The following is a 20,163-nucleotide window of genomic DNA, read 5'->3' as shown; positions in this document are numbered from 1 at the left end:
CCGCGATGGGAAGAGCTGGTGCCCTACTCCTTAAGCCACAGGACCGCCCAGTTTTTTTTATTTTTAGTGTGCGTGTGTGTGTGTGTGTGTATGTGTGTGTGTGTGTGTTTCCCTCTTGCTTAGGCTTGTCTGGAACTTCTGAGCTCAAGCAATCATCCTTGGCCTTCCAGAGGCCACTTCCGGTTTATGGGGCTGGTGCCCTACTCCTTAAGCCACAGGAGCTGCCCAGTTTTTTCTATTTTTAGTGTGTGTGTGTGTGTGTGTGTGTGTGGTTCCCTCTTGCTCAGGCTTGTCTGGAACTTCTGAGCTCAAGCAATCATCCTTGGCCTTCCAGAGTACTAAGCCTTCCAGAGTACTAGGCCTTGGCCTTCCAGAGTACTAGGTTTACAGTAGTGAGCCACCTCACCCCAATCACCATTATTTCTAGAGAACAAGGTCTTAGAGGTATGATTCATACCTTACTCATATTTTATTCTCATCGTCTTTGTCCCAGACTTTTTATCAGATCATCTTTTTCAAGTCTTTTTTCTCTAATCTACAGGATATCCCAAAAGTTGCCATAGAGAAAATGAGAAATGTAGCTAAATATACCTTTATTTACTAAATATTCATTACAGAATATTTTGTATGTGTTGGCCACCTTTTTCTACACAGATACACGAATACTTCTTCCCCAATCATGGCAAACACATTCCAAGGTGTCTGTTATGTTGTTATAATTTTTCCTATGTATGACTGTTTACCTTGCTATGATGGTTATCTTTTTTTTTTTAGTAGAGACAGAGTCTCACTTTACTGCCCTTGGTAGAGTGCTGTGGTATCACACGGCTCACAGCAACCTCCAGCTCTTGGGCTTACGCGATTCTCTTGCCTCAGCCTCCTGAGCAGCTGGGACTACAGGCACCTGCCACAACGCCCGGCTATTTTTTTATTTTTGTTGCAGTTTGGCCGGGGCTGGGTTTGAACCCACCACCCTCGGCATATGGGGCCGGCGCCCTACTCACTGAGCCACAGGTGCCGCGGATGGTTATCTTCTTAACATATAAACCTGATCATGTCATTCCCTTAAAACTGGTTTCCTGGGGCTTACACATAATGCCAAAGTTCACTGCCAATTTCTGTTTCTACTCACCTGGGCTTAAGGGGAGTTTCAGCATGGGAGCTTTCACAGTTCAGTATCTTTATTCTAGTTGTTTTCCTACCTCTATCTGGAACTTCTTTCCTCCCCTAGGCTGTTTTGTCTTATTATAAGTGAATAGACTGGGTAATTTACAAAGAAATTTTTTTTCTCACTGTTCTGGAGGCTGGGAAGTCCAATATCAAGGTGCCACTATATTGTGAGAAACTTAGTGCTGTGACATTCATGACAGAATGGGGAAGGGCAAGAGATAGGGTGGAAGGGGGAAGGGAGAGCTGATCTCATCCTTTCATCAGGAACCCACTCCTGAGAAAACCACCTATGCAACAGGACATTGATGGCCTAATCATCTCAAAGATCTCACCTGTCAGCACTGTTGTAGTTGAGATTGAATTCCCAAAATATAAACTTTGGGGGACATATTCAAACCATAGCACTTTGTGATCATGTGTTCTATTTATTTTGAAAAGGTATCAAAACTCACCACTTTCTCACATGCAATTAGTCACTTGCTGCTCTGAGGTCATATAGCATTATGTTCATAATTCCATATGGCCTACGTATTTTGTTAATTTAAAACCTTTCTGCCTCTATGTAGACCATTCATTATCATTTATAGAACATCTACTAGATAACAGGCCCTGTTCCTGGAGCTGAGGATATACCTTTTGAGGTTCTCATGGGTTGGCACCTGTAGCTCAGTGGCTAGGGCGTCAGCCACATACACCAGAGCTGACGGGTTCGAATTCAGCCCGGGCCTGCCAAACAACAATGATAACTACAACCAAAAAATAGCCAGATGTTGTGGTGTGCACCTGTGGTCCCAGCTACTTGGGAGGCTGAGGCAGGAGAATCACTTAAGCCTAAGAGTTTGAGGTTACTGTGACGCCACTGGCACTCTACTGAGGGCAACAAAATGAGACTCTGTCTCAAAAAAAAAAAAGATTAAGTTCTCATATAATTTATGAGGAAAAGAATCATGAAAATAAAAAAAAATAAATAACGGTCATGGTGAGTACTACGCACCATGTCGAGTGATTGTGATTAGTTATTCAATATTGTATATTAGGTGATCGGCTTTTGGAAGTACTTTTAAGTATTTAACTTGCCATTTGCAAGTGAAAATCAGAAGACCTGTTGAGGTGTCACAAACAGCCTGTGCAAGAGCCCTGTCACAGGAGTAAGCTTGTGTGGCTGGAGCCACGGGAAGACGGAACATCTGTGAAGCAGAAGCAACTCCGGCGTCCCAGATGGATGTTTACAGGGCTGATGCGGCCACTTCGAGTAAAGCGTGTGAAGGAAAGAAGGGGCAGGTGCAAAATCCCACTCCTCGTGTGGGTCCCTCGACCAGCGCACTCGACACTCTAAACGGGCTTTTTCCTCCGCAGGTCTCACACCAGGCCTTTTCTCTCCGGCGGTGGCAGACGATCACACAGAACCTGCTTGTGGTTGTTGACCGAATAACGACTGGATGCAGAAAGTCCGGGAATAGGTAGGAAAGCAAACGCCGGCACTAAGTAGCGAGGAAAGCTAGCAGCTTGCGGCTACAGGCGGAAGAGGCGGGTACAGGTGCTCGTCAGTCACACACCGATGCGAGTGCTGCGCATGTGTGTGCGCGGGCACGTGTCGGTTACGGCGCCGGTCGCTAGATGGGGCGGGGCCGGGAATCGGCGCCGGAAGGGGGGTGGCTGGGAGGGGCCGGGGGGCGGCAGTGGCGGCTTCACGCGCGCGCGCTCGCGGGTGCGAACGGGAAACGCCGCGAGGGCCGGAGCGGGCTGGGCGGTGGGGATTACCGACGGTGACGATGGCCGCGGTAGCGGGCGGTGGCGGGCCGGGAGCGTCTGCGGGCTCCGCGGGCTCGGGAGCTGCAGGAACGGCTGCGGGTCTGACCGTTTATCGGCGGAAGGACGGCGGGCCAGCCAGCAAGTTTTGGGAGAGCCCGGAGACGGTGTCCCAGCTGGATTCGGTGCGGGTCTGGCTGGGCAAGCACTACAAGAAGGTGGGTTCGCGCGCCTGCGGGGCCAGGGAACCCACGCGACTGGGGCCTGAGACGACTGCGGGCCTCGCGGGCCTCAGGCCGCCCCTCCCCCTCCGCGCGCCACGAGGGACAACAAAGGCAGGCGCCGGACCCTGCCACGCCCCCGCTGTACCTCCTTGGCGCCCGCGCTCAGCTGGCCTCACTGGGGTCCCCGGCCCTGGTTCTCGGAGCCCACGCACCCCTGGCGAAAGCGTCTTCACTCGCCAGTGTGCCGGAGCAGATCGAGTTCAGCAACTCGAGGAATGTGAACCTTTCTCTTTTGTTAGCTTGTTAGCTGCATTAGCTGAGTGAACGGTGATCACTAATGATTGAGCCGGCCTGGTAAAAGCAGCTTCAGAGGCTGGTCTTCAAAGTCATGAGGCGACTAAGGTTTTGCTACTTAGTTTTCGATTTCCTAAAGGACTATAGACGGTTGTATTCGTTAGTTACTAACAGCAGGCTAACGTCATGATCTATTAAAGATGGTTTTGACTTTATTGTACTTGTGGTTATGTATGGTTTTAGTACAGGAGTTAATACACTAATGTGTACTTCAATGAGGCCTTCCCTTGAGAATCCCAGTTTATATTAGAGCACCCTAGTTCAGGTGACCTTTATTTTCTTAGCAGTGTTTACCACATTTTGAAATTAAATTTCATCTACTTGTTTCCCTACTTTTGGGATTTAAGTTCTGCTGAGTCATTGGTTTTCAAAGTTTCGACTTAATAATTTGTTTATAATCTATTTTAACTTCCCCTTTGTGTAAATATTCAGCATTGACTCCCAAACACACCCCACCCGCCCATTTCTGTAGCACCCTCTTCAGTTCTGTACTTTTCCTCATTGAGAACCATAGCACTGGGGCAAAGGCTTTGTCAGTCATGTTCACTACAGTGTGCCCTGGAATATGTTTGGTACTTAGTGCCTTGCTCCAAGGAGTTGCTTAGTATATGTTGAATGAATGAAAGATAAACTAGTTAGGAACAGACTCATTTTGAGGTCTATAGCTCACTGAAACCTGTCAATGTTGATGGTTAGGCGAACGTAGGGATCTTGGGTTCCTTTGACTTTACTCCATGGTATTTTTTTTTTTTTTTTGCAGTTTTTGTCTGGGGCTGGGTTTGAACCTGCCACCTCCTGTATATGGGGCCAGAGCCCTACTCTTTTGCGCCTCAGGCGCCACCCAACTCCATGGTACTTTTAGGAATGACCATCTCCTATCTGAATTTGAGGAAATGAGAGGTAATAGTTACATTTTTAGAGATGCCTTGATCTCCCCCCATCTTGGTCATATTTGGGACTGGTAGGTTTTTGTCATCTAGGTAGAAATGAATAAGATTACCTTCATTATACAGAGAAAAATTGGTCACCTTTTTGTGTGGGCAGTAGAGCTTCTGGAAGTGGCTAAGGATATGTTATGAAAATACTCTTTTTTTTTTTTTTTTGTAGAGACAGAGTCTCACTTTATGGCCCTCGGTAGAGTGCCGTGGCCTCACACAGCTCACAGCAACCCCCAACTCCTGGGCTTAAGCGATTCTCTTGCCTCAGCCTCCCGAGTAGCTGAGACTACAGGCGCCCGCCACAATGCCCGGCTATTTTTTTGTTGCAGTTTGGCCGGGGCTGGGTTTGAACCTGTCACCCTCGGTATATGGGGCCGGCGCCTTACCGACTGAGCCACAGGTGCCGCCCTATGAAATTACTCTTTTAGGCTCGGTGCCCGTAGCTCAGTGAGTAGGGCTCCAGGCACATGCACCGAGGCTGGTGAGTTCGTGTCCAGCTCTGGCCTGCTAAACAACAGTAACAACTGCAACCAAAAAATAGCTGGGCATTGTGGCGGGTGCCTGTAGTCCCAGCTACTCCGGAAGCTGAGGCAAGAGAATCACGTAAGCCCTTGAGGTTGCTGTGAGCTGTGACACAACGGCACTCTACCCAGGGTGACATAGTGAGACTGTGTCTCAAAAAAAAAAAAAATTCTCTTTAATTATTGTCCTTTAGTCATTGCTTTGGGTTTTAAATTCAGTGAAGCTTTATCAAAGAAAAAGTATTCATGAGTCATGTTCTCTTCAGTATCAAGGAAGAAAGTGGAAAAAGGCAAATCACAGTAATTTTTTTTTTTTTTTGGCTGGGACTGGGTTTGAACCCGCCACCTCTGACATATGGGGCCGGTGCCCTACTCCTTTGAGCCACAGGCACCAGGCACCGCCCAAATCCCAGTAATTTTTATCTGTCCAAACTCTGCATGCATCAGTTTGGACCTAACTATTTATTTTTTTGAGACAGAGTCTGCTGTGTCGCTCTCAGTAGAGTGCTGTGGAGTCACACACAGCTCGCAGCGATCTTCAACTCTTGGGCTTAAGCGATTCTCTTGCCTTGGCTTCCTGAGTAGCTGGGACTACAGGCGCCTGCTATAATGCCTGGTTATTTTTTGGTTGCAGTTGTCAGTGTTGTTTAGCAGGCCTGGGCGGGGCTTGAATCTGCCAGCTTTGGTGTAGGTGGCCGGCGCCCTACTCACTGAGGTATGGGTGCCTAACATGGAACTAATTTTAAAAGGCAACTTTATGCCTGGATAATCCTTCAGAGGTTTGTTTGGGTGGGTAGGAAAGTGCTTTGAGGCAGAGAGAAGGATTTGTCCTGCATTGAACCTGTGTCCCTGAGGCTTTAAAGACTAAGTCAAAGTTAGGTGTGATTTCTCTGGACTTTGTAAAGCAACAATATGTAAGGTCTGACAATTAAGTTTGTAAACTCAGGCTGGAAAAAGTGCTACATACGCCATTGCTTAATATCACTACGGTCACCTTTGAAGCCCTCCCCTTGGGAAAGTATGCACTGATACCAGCACCTAGTCCATCCTTCAAAGTGATTTTTTTTTTTGTAGAGACAGAGTCTCACTTTATCGCCCTTGTTAGAGTACTGTGGCGTCACAGCTCACAGCAACCTCCAACTCCTGGGCTTAGGCGATTCTCTTGCCTCAGCCTCCTCAGTAGCTGGGACTACAGGTGCCTGCCACAGTGCTCAGCTAGATTTTTTTTTTTTTTTTTTTTGGCCGGGGCTGGGTTTGAACCCACCACCTCCGGCATATGGGACCGGCGCCCTACTCCTTGAGCCACAGGCGCCACCCCTAGATTTTTTTTTTTTGAGACAGAATCTCATTTTGTTGCCTGGGCAGTGTGCTGGGGCGTCAGCTCACAACAACCTCCAACTCTTGGACTCAAGTGATTCTCTTGCTTCAGCCTCTCAAGTAGTTGGGACTACAGGCCCCTGCCACAAGGCCCTGCTATTTTTAGAGATGAGACCTTGCTCTGGCTGGTCTGAAACCTGTGAGCTCAGGCAATCCACCCTCCTTGGCCTCCCAGAGTGATAGGATTATAGATGTGAGCCACTGAGCTGGCCCTTCAAAGGGATTTTGGAACTCTTTTTTTTGGAATGGCCATCAAATCTGTTGTAGCATTACCCTTGATGTCCTGGATGTCACCAAAATGTCTTTCAGTATTTCCTTATCTTAAAGGAAAAAGTCACTGGGGGCCAGATCAGGTGAGTAGGGAGGATGTTCAGTATAGTTATTTGTTTACTGCAGTGTTTTTCTTTTTTTTTTGGCCAGGGCTGGGTTTGAACCCGCCACCTCTGGCATATGGGGCCGGTGCCCTACTCCTTTGAGCCACAGGCACCGCCCTACTGCAGTGTTTTTCACTCATTTTTTATCTCATGGCACACTTGAACCTATAGTTAAAAATCGTGGCACACTTGAATTATGTTGATCAAAAAAAGAATAACAAAAAGAATATATTTAGGGTGGTGCCCGTTGCTTAGCAGGTAGGGTGCCAGGCACATACACCGAGGCTGTTTTAGCTGCCTGGGCCAGCTAAAACCAACAATGACAACTGTAATAACAGCAATAACCAAAAAATAGCCAAGAGTTGTGGCGGGTGCCTGTAGTCCCAGCTACTCGGGAAGCTCAGGCAAGAGTATTGCCTAAGCCTAAGAGCTGGAGGTTGCTGTGAGCTGTGATGCTATGGCACTCTATCGAGGGCAACAGAGTAAGACTCTAAAAAAAGATTTTCCTGTTTCTTTTATCGATGTTTACATGGTTTGTTATGTTTCTCACAGTTAGCCAGTGATTATGATGCACAATTCAATAAATTTTTGCAATATTTTCATCAGTTCTAATTACTGGGCACTCTGACCTCTCTTTATCAGTGACACTTTCTCTCCCCTTAGAAAAAGCATTTAATCCATTAGTACACGGCTGTTTCCTTCATGGCGTTATCCCCCTTGTCCCTGATTTCACTTACGCTCCTGCCAAGTTTAAGAAGACATTTAAGATAGGGCCGCGCGTGGTGGCTCACGCCTGTAATCCTAGCACTTGGGAAGCCGATGTGGGTGGATTGCCTGAGCTCACAAGTTTGAGACCAGCCAGAGCCAGATCCTGTCTCTAAAGAAAAATAGCTGGGGGTTGTCGCAGGCACCTTTTAGTCCCTGCTACTTGGGAGGCTGAGGTAAGAGAATTGCTTAAGCCCAGGAGTTAAAGGTGCTGTGAGGTATGATGCCATGGCACTCTACTGAGGGTGACAAAATGTGAAACCTTGTCTCAAAAAGAAAAAATTTATGAGTGTTCCTTCCTGGCTCTACTTCAAGTTCCTCACATTCTTGGGATGGCACACACATAAAAAAACATGAAACCAGCCCCAGGCAGTGTCTTACATCTGTAATCAGCACTCTGGGAGGTCCAGGTGGATGGATCCCTTTTGCTCAGGAGTTCAGGACTAGCCTGAACAAGAGTGAGACCTTGTCTTACTAAAAATAGCAGAAAATAAGCTGAGCATTATGGCAGGGGCCTGTAGTCCCAGCTACTTGGGAGACTGACCAAGAGCTTGAGCCCAAGAGTTTGAGGTTCCTGTGAGCTATGAGTCCATGGCACTGTAGCCTGGGCAGCAAAGTGCTCTGTCTCAAAAAAAACCAAATGGTACCCATAGGTAGTGGTTATGGTGCCGGCCACATACACTGGGGCTGATGGTTTCGAAACTGGCCGGGGCCTGCTAAACAACAATGACAACGGGCGGCGCCTGTGGCTCAGTCGGTAGGGTGCCAGCCCCATATACCTAGGGTGGCGGGTTCAAACCCGGCCCCGGCCAAACTGCAACCAAAAAATAGCCGGGTGTTGTGGTGGGCGCCTGTAGTCCCAGCTACTCGGGAGGCTGAGGCAGGAGAATCGCTTAAGCCCAGGAGTTGGAGGTTGCTGTGAGCTGTGTGAGGCCACAGCACTCTACCGAGGGCCATAAAGTGAGACTCTGTCTCTACAAAAAAAAAAAAAAAAAAAAAACAATGACAACAACAACAAATAGCTGGGCATTGTGGTGGACACATGTAGTTCCAGTTACTTGGGAGACTGACCAAGAGCTAAGCCCAAGAGTTGGAGGTTGCTGTGAACTGTGATGCCACGGCACTCTACCAAGGGTGACATAATGAGACTCTGTCTCATTAAAAACAAAAAAAAAAGCACAAAACAGTAATGAGTGCCACTCGGCAAGACACTGCCACACATCATCAGGAACACAACTGTGAGACACTGACATGCCACATTTATGAAACCTTACGCAGTTTGTACAGTACTGCCAACATAAGCACATGGTGACAAGTTCACAAACTTAATTGTGAAACCTTGTATTTCATAGGCCTACACAGGTTCAGAATTGTATATCCCTTGGGCCTGACTGACAGAATCCTTTCAGCCCCTGGGTATGGTATGGAAATGTTGAAAACACTAATCAGAAGACGCTGGGCAAGATGACTTACTGCTGTAATCCTGGCACTCTGGGAGGCCAAGACATGTGGATTGCCTGAGCTCACAGGTTCTAGACCTGTATGAGCAAGAGTGAGACCCCCATCTCTAAAAACAGCTGGGCATTATTGGTGGGCACCTATAGTCCCAGCTACCTCAGGAGGCTGAGACGAGAATCGCTTAAGCCTAGGAGCTTGAGGTTGCTGTGAGCTATGATGTTAACTGCCCTCTACTGTGAGCGACAAATGAGAGTCTGTCTCAAAAAAAAAAAAAAAAAAAAGCAGTATTCAAACAGTTCATTTTAGCAACCTGATGTTGCTGGGCATGGTGGCTCACGCCTGTGATCCTAGCACTCTGTGAGGCTGGGGCAGGTAGATTGCTTGAGCTTAGAAGTTTGAGACCAGCCTGAGCAAAAGTGAGACCCCGTCTCTACTAAAAATAGAAAAACTGAGGCAAGAGGATCACTTAAACCCAAGAGTTGGAGGTTGCTGTGAGCTATAACGCCATAGTACTCTACCGAGTGTGACATAGTGAGACTCTGAAAAAATAAAAAACCTTGAAGTTACGTATCCATGCTTTTGGTGAAAAACAGCTATCATATGCCAAGTGCTTAGAAATATATAACTTGGGCAGCACCTGTAGCTCAGTGGGTAGGGCGCTGGCCACATACACCAAGGTTGGCAGGTTTGAAGTGGGCCTGGGCGTGCTAAAACAACAATGACAACTACAACAAAAAATAGTCGGGCAGTGTGGTGGGTGCCTGTAGTCCCAGCTACTTGAGCCAAGAGAATCACTTAAGCCCAGGAGTTGGAGGTTGCTGTGAGCTGTGACACTACAGCTTTGGCCCAGGGCGACAGCTTGAGACTCTTGTCCAAGAAGAAAAACATAACTCACTTACAATTCTCACAGCAGTTTTACTTGATAGATTTTTTTTTTTTTTTGGTAGAGACAGAGTCTCACTTTATGGCCCTCGGTAGAGTGCCGTGGCGTCACACAGCTCACAGCAACCTCCAACTCCTGGGCTTAAGCGATTCTCTTGCCTCAGCCTCCTGAGTAGCTGGGACTAAAGGCGCCCGCCACAACGCCCGGCTATTTTTTGGTTGCAGTTTGGCCGGGCCGGGTTTGAACCCGCCACCCTCGGTATATGGGGCCGGCGCCTTACCGACTGAGCCACAGGCGCCGCCCTACTTGATAGATTTTTACCTTACTTTGCAAATGAGAGGAACCTGAGGCTCAGGATTTTTTTTTTTTTTTTTTTTGGTTTTTGGCTGGGGCTAGGTTTGAACCCGCCACCTCCGGCATATGGGACTGGCACCCTACTCCTTGAGCCACAGGCACTGCCCTGAGGCTCAGGATTTAAGAACTTCCTCTGAGGTCACAGTTCAGAGTGTCAGTTTTTGTCTTTTTTTAAACTTTATTCAAATTAATGTGAGGGTACAATATTTAGGTTACATTGTTCCCACTTCCAAGGCAAAGTGTCATTTGTAGAAGAGCCCCTCCCCCGGGGTGTGTTATACACCCTCACAACATGCACATTAGGTGAGATCCCGCCTCATGCCCTCCCTCCCTCTGCCATATGTCCTCCCCCTTCCTGCTTCCCTCTACCCTGGAATTGGACTATAATAATGTTTTATTGTTCTTAGGAACATGCAATTGTTTATATATTGATTACATATTAGTATGGAGTACATTGGATATTCATCTTTCCATTCTTGTGATACTTTACTAAGAAGAATGTATTTCAGCTCTTATCCAGGTAAATGTAAAAGATGTAAAGTCTCCCTTTTTTTTTTTTTTTTTTTTTTGAAACAGAGTCTCACTATGTTGCCCTGGGTAGAGTGCTGTGGCCTCACACCTCACAGCAACCTCCAACTCCTGGGCTTAAGTGATTCTTGCCTCAGCTTCCCAAGTAGCTGGGACTATAGGCACCCACCAGAACACCTGGCCATTTATTTATTTATTTTTGCAGTTTTTGGCCGGGGCTGGGTTTGAACCTGCCACCTCCAGCATATGGGGCTAGCGCCCTACTCCTTTGAGCCACAGGTGCTGCCTTTTTTTTTTTTTTTGGAGACAGAATCTCACTATGTCACCCTTGGTAGAGTGCGATGATGTCACAGCTCACAGCAACCTCAAGCTCTTGGGCTTAAGTGATTTCTTGCCTCAGCCTCCCAAGTAGCTGGGACTACAGGTGCCCATCACAATGCCTGGCGATTTTTTTCTTTGTTTTTGTTGCAGTTGTTATTGTTTAGCAGTCTCAGGCCTGTTCGAACCCACCAGCCTTGATGTATGTGGCTGGCGCCCTAACCATTGGGCTACAGGCGCTACGCCAACGTCTCCATCTTTTTTAATGGCTGCATAATATTCAATGGTATACATATACCACTGTTTGTTGATCCATTCATGGGTCGATGGGCACTTAGGTTGCTTCCATGACTTGGCTATTATGAATTGAATTGCAATAAACGTTTGAGTGCAAATGTCTGTGATAAAATGATTTATGTTCTTCTGGGTGGATGCCTGGTAATGGGATTGCAGGGTCAAATGGAAAGAAAGTGTACATTTAGATCTTTGAGGATTCTCCATACTTCCCTCCAAAAGGGCTGTATTAGTTTGCAATGCTACCACAGTGTAGACGTGTTCCCTTCTCTCCACATCCATGCCAGCAAGGAGTGTCAGGTTTTCAATTCAGTAAAGATTTGCCTGGCTCTAAAGCCCCAATTGTTTTTTTTTTTTTGAGACAGGGTTTGCCCTTGGTAGAGTGCTCTGGCATCATAGCTCAAGTAACCTCAAACTCTTGGATTTAAGAGATTCTTTTGCCTCAGCCTCTCAAGTAGTTGGGATTACAGATGCCTGCCACAACGCCTGGCTATTTTTTTGTTGTAGTTGTCGTTGTTTGGCAGGCTTTGGCCTGGGTTCAAACCTGCCAGCCCTGGTGTATGTGGCTGGTGTCTTAGCTGCTGCGCTACAGACGCTGAGCCAGGTACTTCTTTTTTATGGATAAAATACCCTTGAAAGGATGGCCTTCTTTTCTCTATTGTTTTAAACAATAGATAATAAGACATACATCACATCTTTCCTTCAATGAGTGGCAATCATGGGGCTTAAGTTGAGCGTCTCCCGTTACGCTGTTGTCATCTTGTATCATAGCAGTACTGTCAACTCCAGGGGCGTTTGGTGAAATGTCCCCAGCAAAGACAGGAAGATCTTCCATAAGAATTTACTTCACAACACCAATTGAAGTGCCATCAAGACTCCTGGAGATCCATTTAATGGAAGTGCACTCAAAATGTCATGCTGGTGGCTCAGCACCCGTAGCTCAGTGGTTTGGGTGTAGCTGCTATAGCAGAATTTGGACCCAAAGGTCAGAAACCTGGCCATTTATGGTTCCTCAAGCCTGTAGAAAGTGTGATGCTTCATGCAGGCTTTTCATAGCTTTTCACTGCTCAGTAGTTTGGCAGTTTGAATCAAATACCAGTCCCAAACTGTTCCATCTTGTCTTCTGAGTTAGGGTCTTTATGAAAAAAGGCAAGTTGGCCTGTCCAGGCAGAATTAATCCAGGTCAGGTTTATCTGAGTCATGAAGCACTAAAAATGTGGAGTTTCTTTTTTTTTTGTAGAGACAGAGTTTCACTTTATGGCCCTTGGTAGAGTGCCGTGGCATCACACAGCTCACAGCAACCTCCAGCTCCTGGGCTTAAGCGATTCTCTTGCCTCAGCCTCCCGAGTAGCTGGGACTACAGGTGCCCGCCACAGCACCCGGCTATTTTTTTGGTTGCAGTTTGGCCGGGGCTGGGTTTGAACCCGCCACCCTTGGCATATGGGGCCGGCGCCCTTCTCACTGAGCCACAGGCACCGCCCAGAGTTTCATTTCGTTTCTTTCTTTTTTTTTTTTGAGACAAAGTCTCACTTTGTCCCCCTTGGTAGAGTGCTGTGGCGTTGTAGTTCACAGCAACCTCTAACTCTTGGGTTCAGGCGATCCTCTTGCCTGAGCCTCCTGAGTAGCTGGGACTGTAAGGTGCCTCCCACAACACCAGCTAGTTTTTAGAGAGGGGGTCTTGCTCTTCTTCAGGCTGGTCTGAAACTCCTGACTTCAAGCAATTCTGGCCTCTCAGAGTGCTCGGATTACAGGTTTGAGCTGCCTGTCTCCTAAAATGTTTGAGTTCCAGGCAACTGCGTGAGTCCTCAGTTCTTGTAGTGCTCTGGGTTAGAGAATGACCAGACACGCTAATGTAAGGCAAGCATGAAGTAAAGTTTACTGAGGAGAAAGAAAGGTAAGAAAGAACCAGGTGCGGTGGCTCACATGTGTAATCCTGGCACTTTGGGAGGCTGAGGTGGGTGGATTGCCTGAGCTCAGGAGTTTGAGACCAGCCTGAACCAGAGACCTCATTTTTAAAATAGCATGATGTTGTAGTGGGTGCCTGGAGGCTGAGGCAAGAGAATCTCTTCAGCTCAAGAGTTTGAGATTGCTGTGAGCTGTGACGTAATGGCACTCTACTTAGGGCAACAAAGTGAAACTGTCTCAAAAAAAAAGAAAAGTAAGAAAGCTTACAAAGCCAGATACATTCGCCATAGACATTGAATGGGGCTCCATTGCGGGGCAAGTAGGTAAAGAGACTGATTGTGATTTTTTTTTTTTTTGAGACAGAGCCTCAAGCTGTTCCCCTGTGTAGAGTGCAATGACATCACAGCTCACAGCAGCCTCAAACTCCTGGGCTCAAGCGATTCTCCTGCCTTTGCCTCCCAAGTAGCTGGGACTACAGGCGTCTGCACAATGCCCAGCTATTTTTTGGTTGTAGCCATCATTGTTGTTTGGCGGGCCAGGCTGGATTTGAACCCGCTAGCTTGGGTGTATGTGGCTGGTGCTTTAGCTGCTTGAGCCACAGCCACTGAGCCTATGATTTTATTTTTAATGGAAATTTGCTGCAAATGGATTGTTTAGGGGCAAGTTAAACTTTTGATTCTTTATGCCATATGCAATGCAAAACAGTTTTTTTTTTTTTGAGACAGAGTCTCAAGCTGTCACCCTGGGTAGAGTGCTGTGGCATCATAGCTCGCAGCAGCCTCCAATTCTTGAGCTCAAGTGATCCTCTTACCTCAGTTTTTCATTTTTGGTAGAGATGGGGTCTTACTCTTGCTCTGGCTGGTCTTGAGCTCATGAGTTTAATCAGTCCTTCCTTAGCTTCCCAGAGTGTTAGGATTATAGGTGTCAACCTCCACGCCTGGCCTGGATCATATCAATTTTGAGATGGTAGTGACATGTCATATAGCCCATAGCTTCATTCTTATTTGTGAAACAGATTAAGTGTTTTAACAACAGAATGTTAAAAGTATTTTAGAATGTGTAAAAGTTGTTTTAAAAAGCTTAGTAGTCCCAGCTGCTCGGGAGGCTGAGGCAAGAGAATCGCGTAAGCCCAGGAGTTAGAGGTTGCTGTGAGCCGTGTAACGCCACGGCACTCTACCGAGGGCGGTACAGTGAGACTCTGTCTCTACAAAAAAAAAAAAAAAAAAGCTTAGTAGTGGGGTGGCGCCTGTGGCTCAGTTGGTAAGGCGCCAGCCCCATATACTGAGGGTGGTGGGTTCAAACTCGGCCCCGGCTGAACTGCAACCAAAAAATAGCTGGGCGTTGTGGCGGGCGCCTGTAGTCCCAGCTACTTGGGAGGCTGAGGCAAGAGAATCGCTTAAGCCCAGGAGTTGGAGGTTGCTGTGAGCTGTGTGATGCCATGGCACTCTACCGAGGGACATAAAGTGAAACTCTGTCTCTACCACCAAAAAAAAAAAAAAAAAAAGCTTAGTAGTGGGCGGCACCTATGGCTTAAGGAGTAGGGCACCGCCTGGGGTGGCTGGTTCGAACCCAGCCCCAGCCAACAAAAAAACCCAAAACCTTAGTAGTTATGCATTGCCTGCCTTTTGAATGTGAGGTATATTTTACACAAACATTTTTTTTTTTTTTTAATACAGAGTCTCACTGTGTCTCCCTCACAGCAATCTCAAACTCTAGGGCTTAAGCCATTCTCTTGCTTTAGCCTCCCAAGTAGCTGGGACTACAGGCACCTGCCACAACGCCTGGCTATCTTTGGTTGCAGTTGTCATTGTTGTTTAGCTGGTGTATGTGGCTGGCGCCCTACCCACTGAGCTATGGGCGCCAAGACAGAATGTATGAAATATTAAATGACATGTATAGTAGTGAAGTTTAGGATATATGCAAAGTTATATTTACCACAGTTATTGGAGATAACTTTTTTTTTTATTGTTGGGGATTCACTGAGGGTACAATAAACCAGGTTACACTGATTGCATTTGTTAGGCAAAGTCCCTCGTGCAATCGTGTCTTGCTGAAGATAACTTTTTTGTCTGAAAGGTTGATTTGGTTCCAGTTTAACAGGCTCTCCCCTCTCTGGATGTTGTCTTTTTCAGTTTTAGTATTTGGCATTGTTCAGTCATCTACAGCTATCTGAAAAATAAAGAATAATGGCTATTATTTTTTCATGTTGCTTTACCATGTGCCAAAAAACTGCAGTATATTATATGATCCCTTTTGGAAGCCTGGCCGTTGTCTCATGCTCCTGTAGTCCCAGCTACTGGGGAGACTGGGGCAGGAGGATCACTTAAACCCAGGTGTTTGAAGTTGCTGTGAGCTAGGCTGATGTTGTGGAACTCTAGCCTGGGGCAACAGAATAAGACTCATTCTCTCTCTCTCAAAAAAAAGAAATACTATGTGAAATATTACTAATTAATTACCAAATAATTGTGGATTTTGACATTTCACTTGAAAGTAGTCCTTCAAAAACTAGAATTGCTAATTTTTTTTTTTTTTTTGACGCGTCTCAAGCTGTTGCCCTTGTTAGAGTACTGTGGCGTCACAGCTCACAGCAACCTCCAACTTTAGGGCTTAAGGGATTCTCTTGCCTCAGCCTTCCAAGTAGCTGGGACTATAGGCGCCTGCCACAACGCCTGGCGATTTTTCTGTTGCAGTTGTCATTGTTGCTTTAGCTGACTCAGGCTGGATTCAAACCTGCCAGCCTTGGTGTATGTGGTTGGTGCCCTACCAACTGAGCTATAGGCGCCGCCAAGAATTGCTAATTTTTGTTGAGAATTGGCAGCATGTTAGAGAACAGCATGTTAGTGGGTCGTCTTTATCATTTAAAAGGTTGCTTGGATGGTGCCTGTGGCTCAGTGAGTAGGGCGTCTGGCCCCATATTCTGAGGGTGATGAGTTCAACCTCAGCCCTGGCCAAACTGCAACAAAAAATAGCCGGGCGTTGTGACGGGTACCTGTAGTCCCAGCTAATTGGGAGGCTGAGGCAAGAGAATCGCCTAAGCCCAGGGGCTGGAGGTTGCTGTGAGCTGTGACGTGATGGCACTCTATTGAAAGCGACAGAGTGAGACTCTGTCTCAAAAAAAAAAAAAGTTGCTTGCTTAGGCTGGGCACCGTGGCTCATGCCTGTAATCCCAGCACTTGGTAGGCTGAGGTGGGTGGATTGCCTGAGCTCACAGGTTCGAGACCAGCCTGAGCCAGACTGAGACCTCATTTCTAAAAATAGCTGGGCCTTGTGGTGGGAGCCTGTAGTTTCAGCTACTTGGGAGGCTGAGGCAAGCGAATCACTTAAGCCCAGGAGTTTGAGGTTGCTGTGAGCTGTGATGTCACAGCACTCTACCAAGGGTGTCAAAGTGAAACTTGGTCTCAAAGAAAAAAAAAAGTGCTTACTTGGTTTTTAACTTCTATTTTTATTTATTTGTTTATTTTTAAGACAGAGTCTTACTCTGTTGCCCAAGCTAGAGTGCTGTTGCATCAGTGAAGTTCATAGCAACCTTAAACTCCTGGGCTCAATTGAATTCTCCTTTCCAAGCCTCCTGAGTATCTGGAACTACATGTGTTCACCACAAGGCACGCCAAGTTTTCTATTTTTATAGAGATGAGATCTTGCTCTGGCGTAGACTGGTCTCAAACTCCTGAGCTGAAAGCATCCTCCTGCCTCAGCCTCCCAAATCCTCAGCCTGGTAGGATTTCAGGCATCTCAAAAAAAAGCAAGTTATTAAAAGGGATTAATCTTCTAGAGAGCAAAATTTATAATAGATAACGATATTTAAATTCAGTGGGCTTGACAAACAAAAGCAGACGGAGGAAGAGTACAAGAAATCCACAAATAGACCCAAAGTATATGTAACAATTAAGTGTCTGAAGTGCAGTGACTCAAGCCTATAATCCTAGTGTTTTGGGAGGCTGAAGTGGGACAAGCAGTTGAGCCCAGGAGTTTGAGACCAGGCTAAGCAATATAGTGAGACCCTCTATCTACAAAAAATACAAAAATTAGCCAGGCATGTTGGCATGTATCTGTAGCCCCAGCTACTCAGGAGATGGAGGCAGGAGTATTACTTGTGCCCAGGAGTTTGAGGTTGCTGTGAGCCAGGCTGGGCCCAGGTGACAGAGTGAGACTCTCAAAAAGAAATAATTACTATTTTTTTTTTTTTTTTGGATACAGAGTGTCACTATGTCGCCCTCGGTAGAGTGCCATGGTGTCACAGCTCACACAACCTCAAACTCTTGGGCTTAAGCGATTCTCTTGCCTCAGCCTCCCAAGTAGCTGGGACTACAAAGCACCTGCCACAATCTCCAGCTATTTTTTGGTTATAGTTGTCATTGTTGTTTGGCAGGCCCTGGTTGGATTTGAACCCCCCAGCTCTGGTTTATGTGGCTGGCACCCTAGCCGCTGAGCTACAGGCGCTGAGCCTGTCCTTTTTTTCTTTTTTTTTTATTTGGAAATATGGAACGCTTCATGAATTTGTGTGTCATCCTTGTGCAGGGGTGTAGCAGCCTGTATAGCCTATGGCTAGGAGGAGTGAGAGTTATAAGAAATACGTGTATAGCTCAATGGAACACCTTGGTGGAAAGGGCATGGAGAGAGGGATTTAGCTCTCCTAACAAGTGTGAGAGCTCGTGAGATGAAAGCAGTGGTGAATTGGCAGTCTCTACACCTGTGCTGTTGAGAGGCACGAGATCAGCCTTATATTAGGCAGGAGGAGAAGGCACATTCTATCACGGATCCGCTTACTCTGACTCTGTCTCCTCTTCTGCCTGCAGAACACCAGCACGGTGTCTCTCTACTGAAGATTACCAAGCTTGCTAAAGACTAAGATCTATCTATTCTAAGAAGACTGCTTTACTCTAGGATACACTCTCTCTCTCCAGCTAAAGTAGATGGCCCTCAGGCACCTAAGAAACCTGAGCAAGGAAACTTAGCGGTGTCTGGAACCTGGTTAAGCTGGGCCCGAGACCTGGCCAAGTCCTGGGCCCTGACAAGTGGTGTCACGAATGAGATGTGACACAGGGGCCATGCTAGTCTTCTCTGTATCATTCCAATTTTAGTATATGTGCTGCCAAAGTGAGCACAGAAAATTTGTTCTTTGAGATATGTAATAGTATCTGAAATGAAGTTTTTTATATTTTTGGAGAAAAAAATTCTTATTTCAAATTGATATAAGGGTACAAACTATTAGGTAATATAATTTGTGTTTGTTAGGTAGAATCCAAATTGTAATCAAGCCCTTAACCCAGGAGGTATGCTACATTCCCCTACATTCTCCTGGTTAGAGGTGAGGCTATACCATACCTCCTTCCTTCTCCCCGCTTCCCCTCCTCCACCTCCCACTTGAATGTAGTTGTGTTTTTCTTTCTTTTTTTTTTTTTTTTTTGAGACAGAGTCTCAGTGTGTCACCCTTGGTAGAGGGTCATGGCATCACAGTCAGCAACTGCCAACTCTTGGGCTTAAGTGATTCTCTTGCCTCAGCCTCCCAAGTAGCTGGGACTACTGGGACTACTCAGCGCCCACCACAACCCCAGTTATTTTTTTTGTTGTTGTTGTTGCTGTTGCAGTTGTCATTGTTGTTTAGGTGGCCCGGGTTTGAATCTGCCACCTTCCGTGTATGTGGCTGGCACTGTAACCACTGTGCTATGGGCGCTGAGCCATAGTTGTGTTTTTTCCTGTGTGGGTGTATAGTTGTTCATCTGCTGGTTTCATGTTAGTATTGAACACACTGGATATCATTCTGTTCTTTTTATTTTTTGAGACAGAGTCTCAAGCTGTTGATGGACCTGGGTAGAGTGCTGTGGCATCATGGGGCTTAAGCAATTCTCTTTCTGCCTCCCATGTAGCTGGGACTACAGGTGCCCACCACAATGCCCGGCTATTTTTGTTTTGTTTTTTTTGTTGTTGTTGTAGTTGTTGTTTGGCACGTCCGGGCTGGATTTGAACCTGCCAGCTCCAGTGTGCCCTAGCCACTGAGCTACAGGAACTGAGCCTACTTTTCCATTCTTGTGATACTTTCCTTAAGAGGAATATTCTCCAAACCCGTTCAGGTAAACACAAAAGATGTAAAGTCTCCATCTTTTTTATGGCTGAATATTATTCTGTGGTCACATATACCATAGTTTGTTTATTCATTGGTGAGTTGATGAGCACTTGGGTTGTTTCCACATCTTGGCAATTGTGAATTGAGTTGTCTTAACAATTTGAGTGCAAATGCCCTTGTGGTAAAATGATTTTTTTTCTTCTGGGTGGATACCTCATAAAGGGATTGTGGGATCAAATGGGAGGTCTACTTTGAGGATTTTCCACACTTCCTTCCAAAAGGCAGTATTTGCAGTCCCACCAACAGTGAATAAGTTTTCCCTTTTCTCCACACCCATGTCAGCATTTGCAGTTTTGGGACTTTGTGATTCAGGCTAATCTTTCTGGGATTAGGGGATATCTCAAGATGGTTTCGATTAGCATTTCTCTAATGATTTGAAATGAATTTTTTTTTTTATATATATATATTTTTTTTGTAGAGACAGAGTCTTACTTTACTGACCTCGGTAGAGTGCCGTGGCATCACACGGCTCACAGCAACCTCCAGCTATTGGGCTTATGTGATTCTCTTGCCTCAGCCTCTCGAGTAGCTGGGACTACAGGCACCCGCCACAACACCCAGCTATTTTTTTGTTGTTGCAGTTTGGCCGGGGCTGGGTTTGAACCCACCACCCTCGGCATATGGGGCCGGCGCCCTACTCACTGAGCCACAGGCACCACCCGATTTGAAATGAATTTTTAAGAAAAATTCAGTGGTTTTTAATTGGTGGTACCTATACCTGTAGGGTCACTTAGGGACTTGGTAAAAATGCAGACTCTTAGGCTTGACCTATTGAATTCGGAACTGTGGGCATGGGGCTAACAAATCAGGTGATTCTGTTGCATGCT

At 46.4% G+C, this 20,163-nt stretch overlaps 1 protein-coding gene and 1 pseudogene across 2 annotated transcripts in view; one reads left to right on the top strand and one right to left on the bottom strand.

Annotated features, from left to right (window-relative positions):
* Positions 1-2,831: 2,831 nt before the first annotated feature.
* Positions 2,832-20,163, top strand: part of SMARCC1 (SWI/SNF related, matrix associated, actin dependent regulator of chromatin subfamily c member 1) — a 216,417-nt gene continuing 199,085 nt past the window's right edge. Inside the window, exon 1 of one of the 2 annotated variants that reach the window (XM_053600509.1) lies at positions 2,832-3,137. In XM_053600509.1, coding sequence (XP_053456484.1) covers positions 2,943-3,137 — 195 coding nt within the window. In that variant the 5' untranslated portion in view covers positions 2,832-2,942. The remainder of the gene's footprint in view (positions 3,138-20,163) is intronic. The other variant, XM_053600510.1, reaches the window with a different exon arrangement.
* Positions 18,224-18,317, bottom strand: LOC128592966 (uncharacterized; annotated as a pseudogene).

Source organism: Nycticebus coucang, chromosome 8 (assembly GCF_027406575.1).
Source record: "Nycticebus coucang isolate mNycCou1 chromosome 8, mNycCou1.pri, whole genome shotgun sequence".
Classification (NCBI taxonomy): domain Eukaryota; kingdom Metazoa; phylum Chordata; class Mammalia; order Primates; family Lorisidae; genus Nycticebus; species Nycticebus coucang.
Note: the sequence above shows the minus strand (reverse complement) of the source record. Positions and strands in the feature narration are given on the sequence as shown.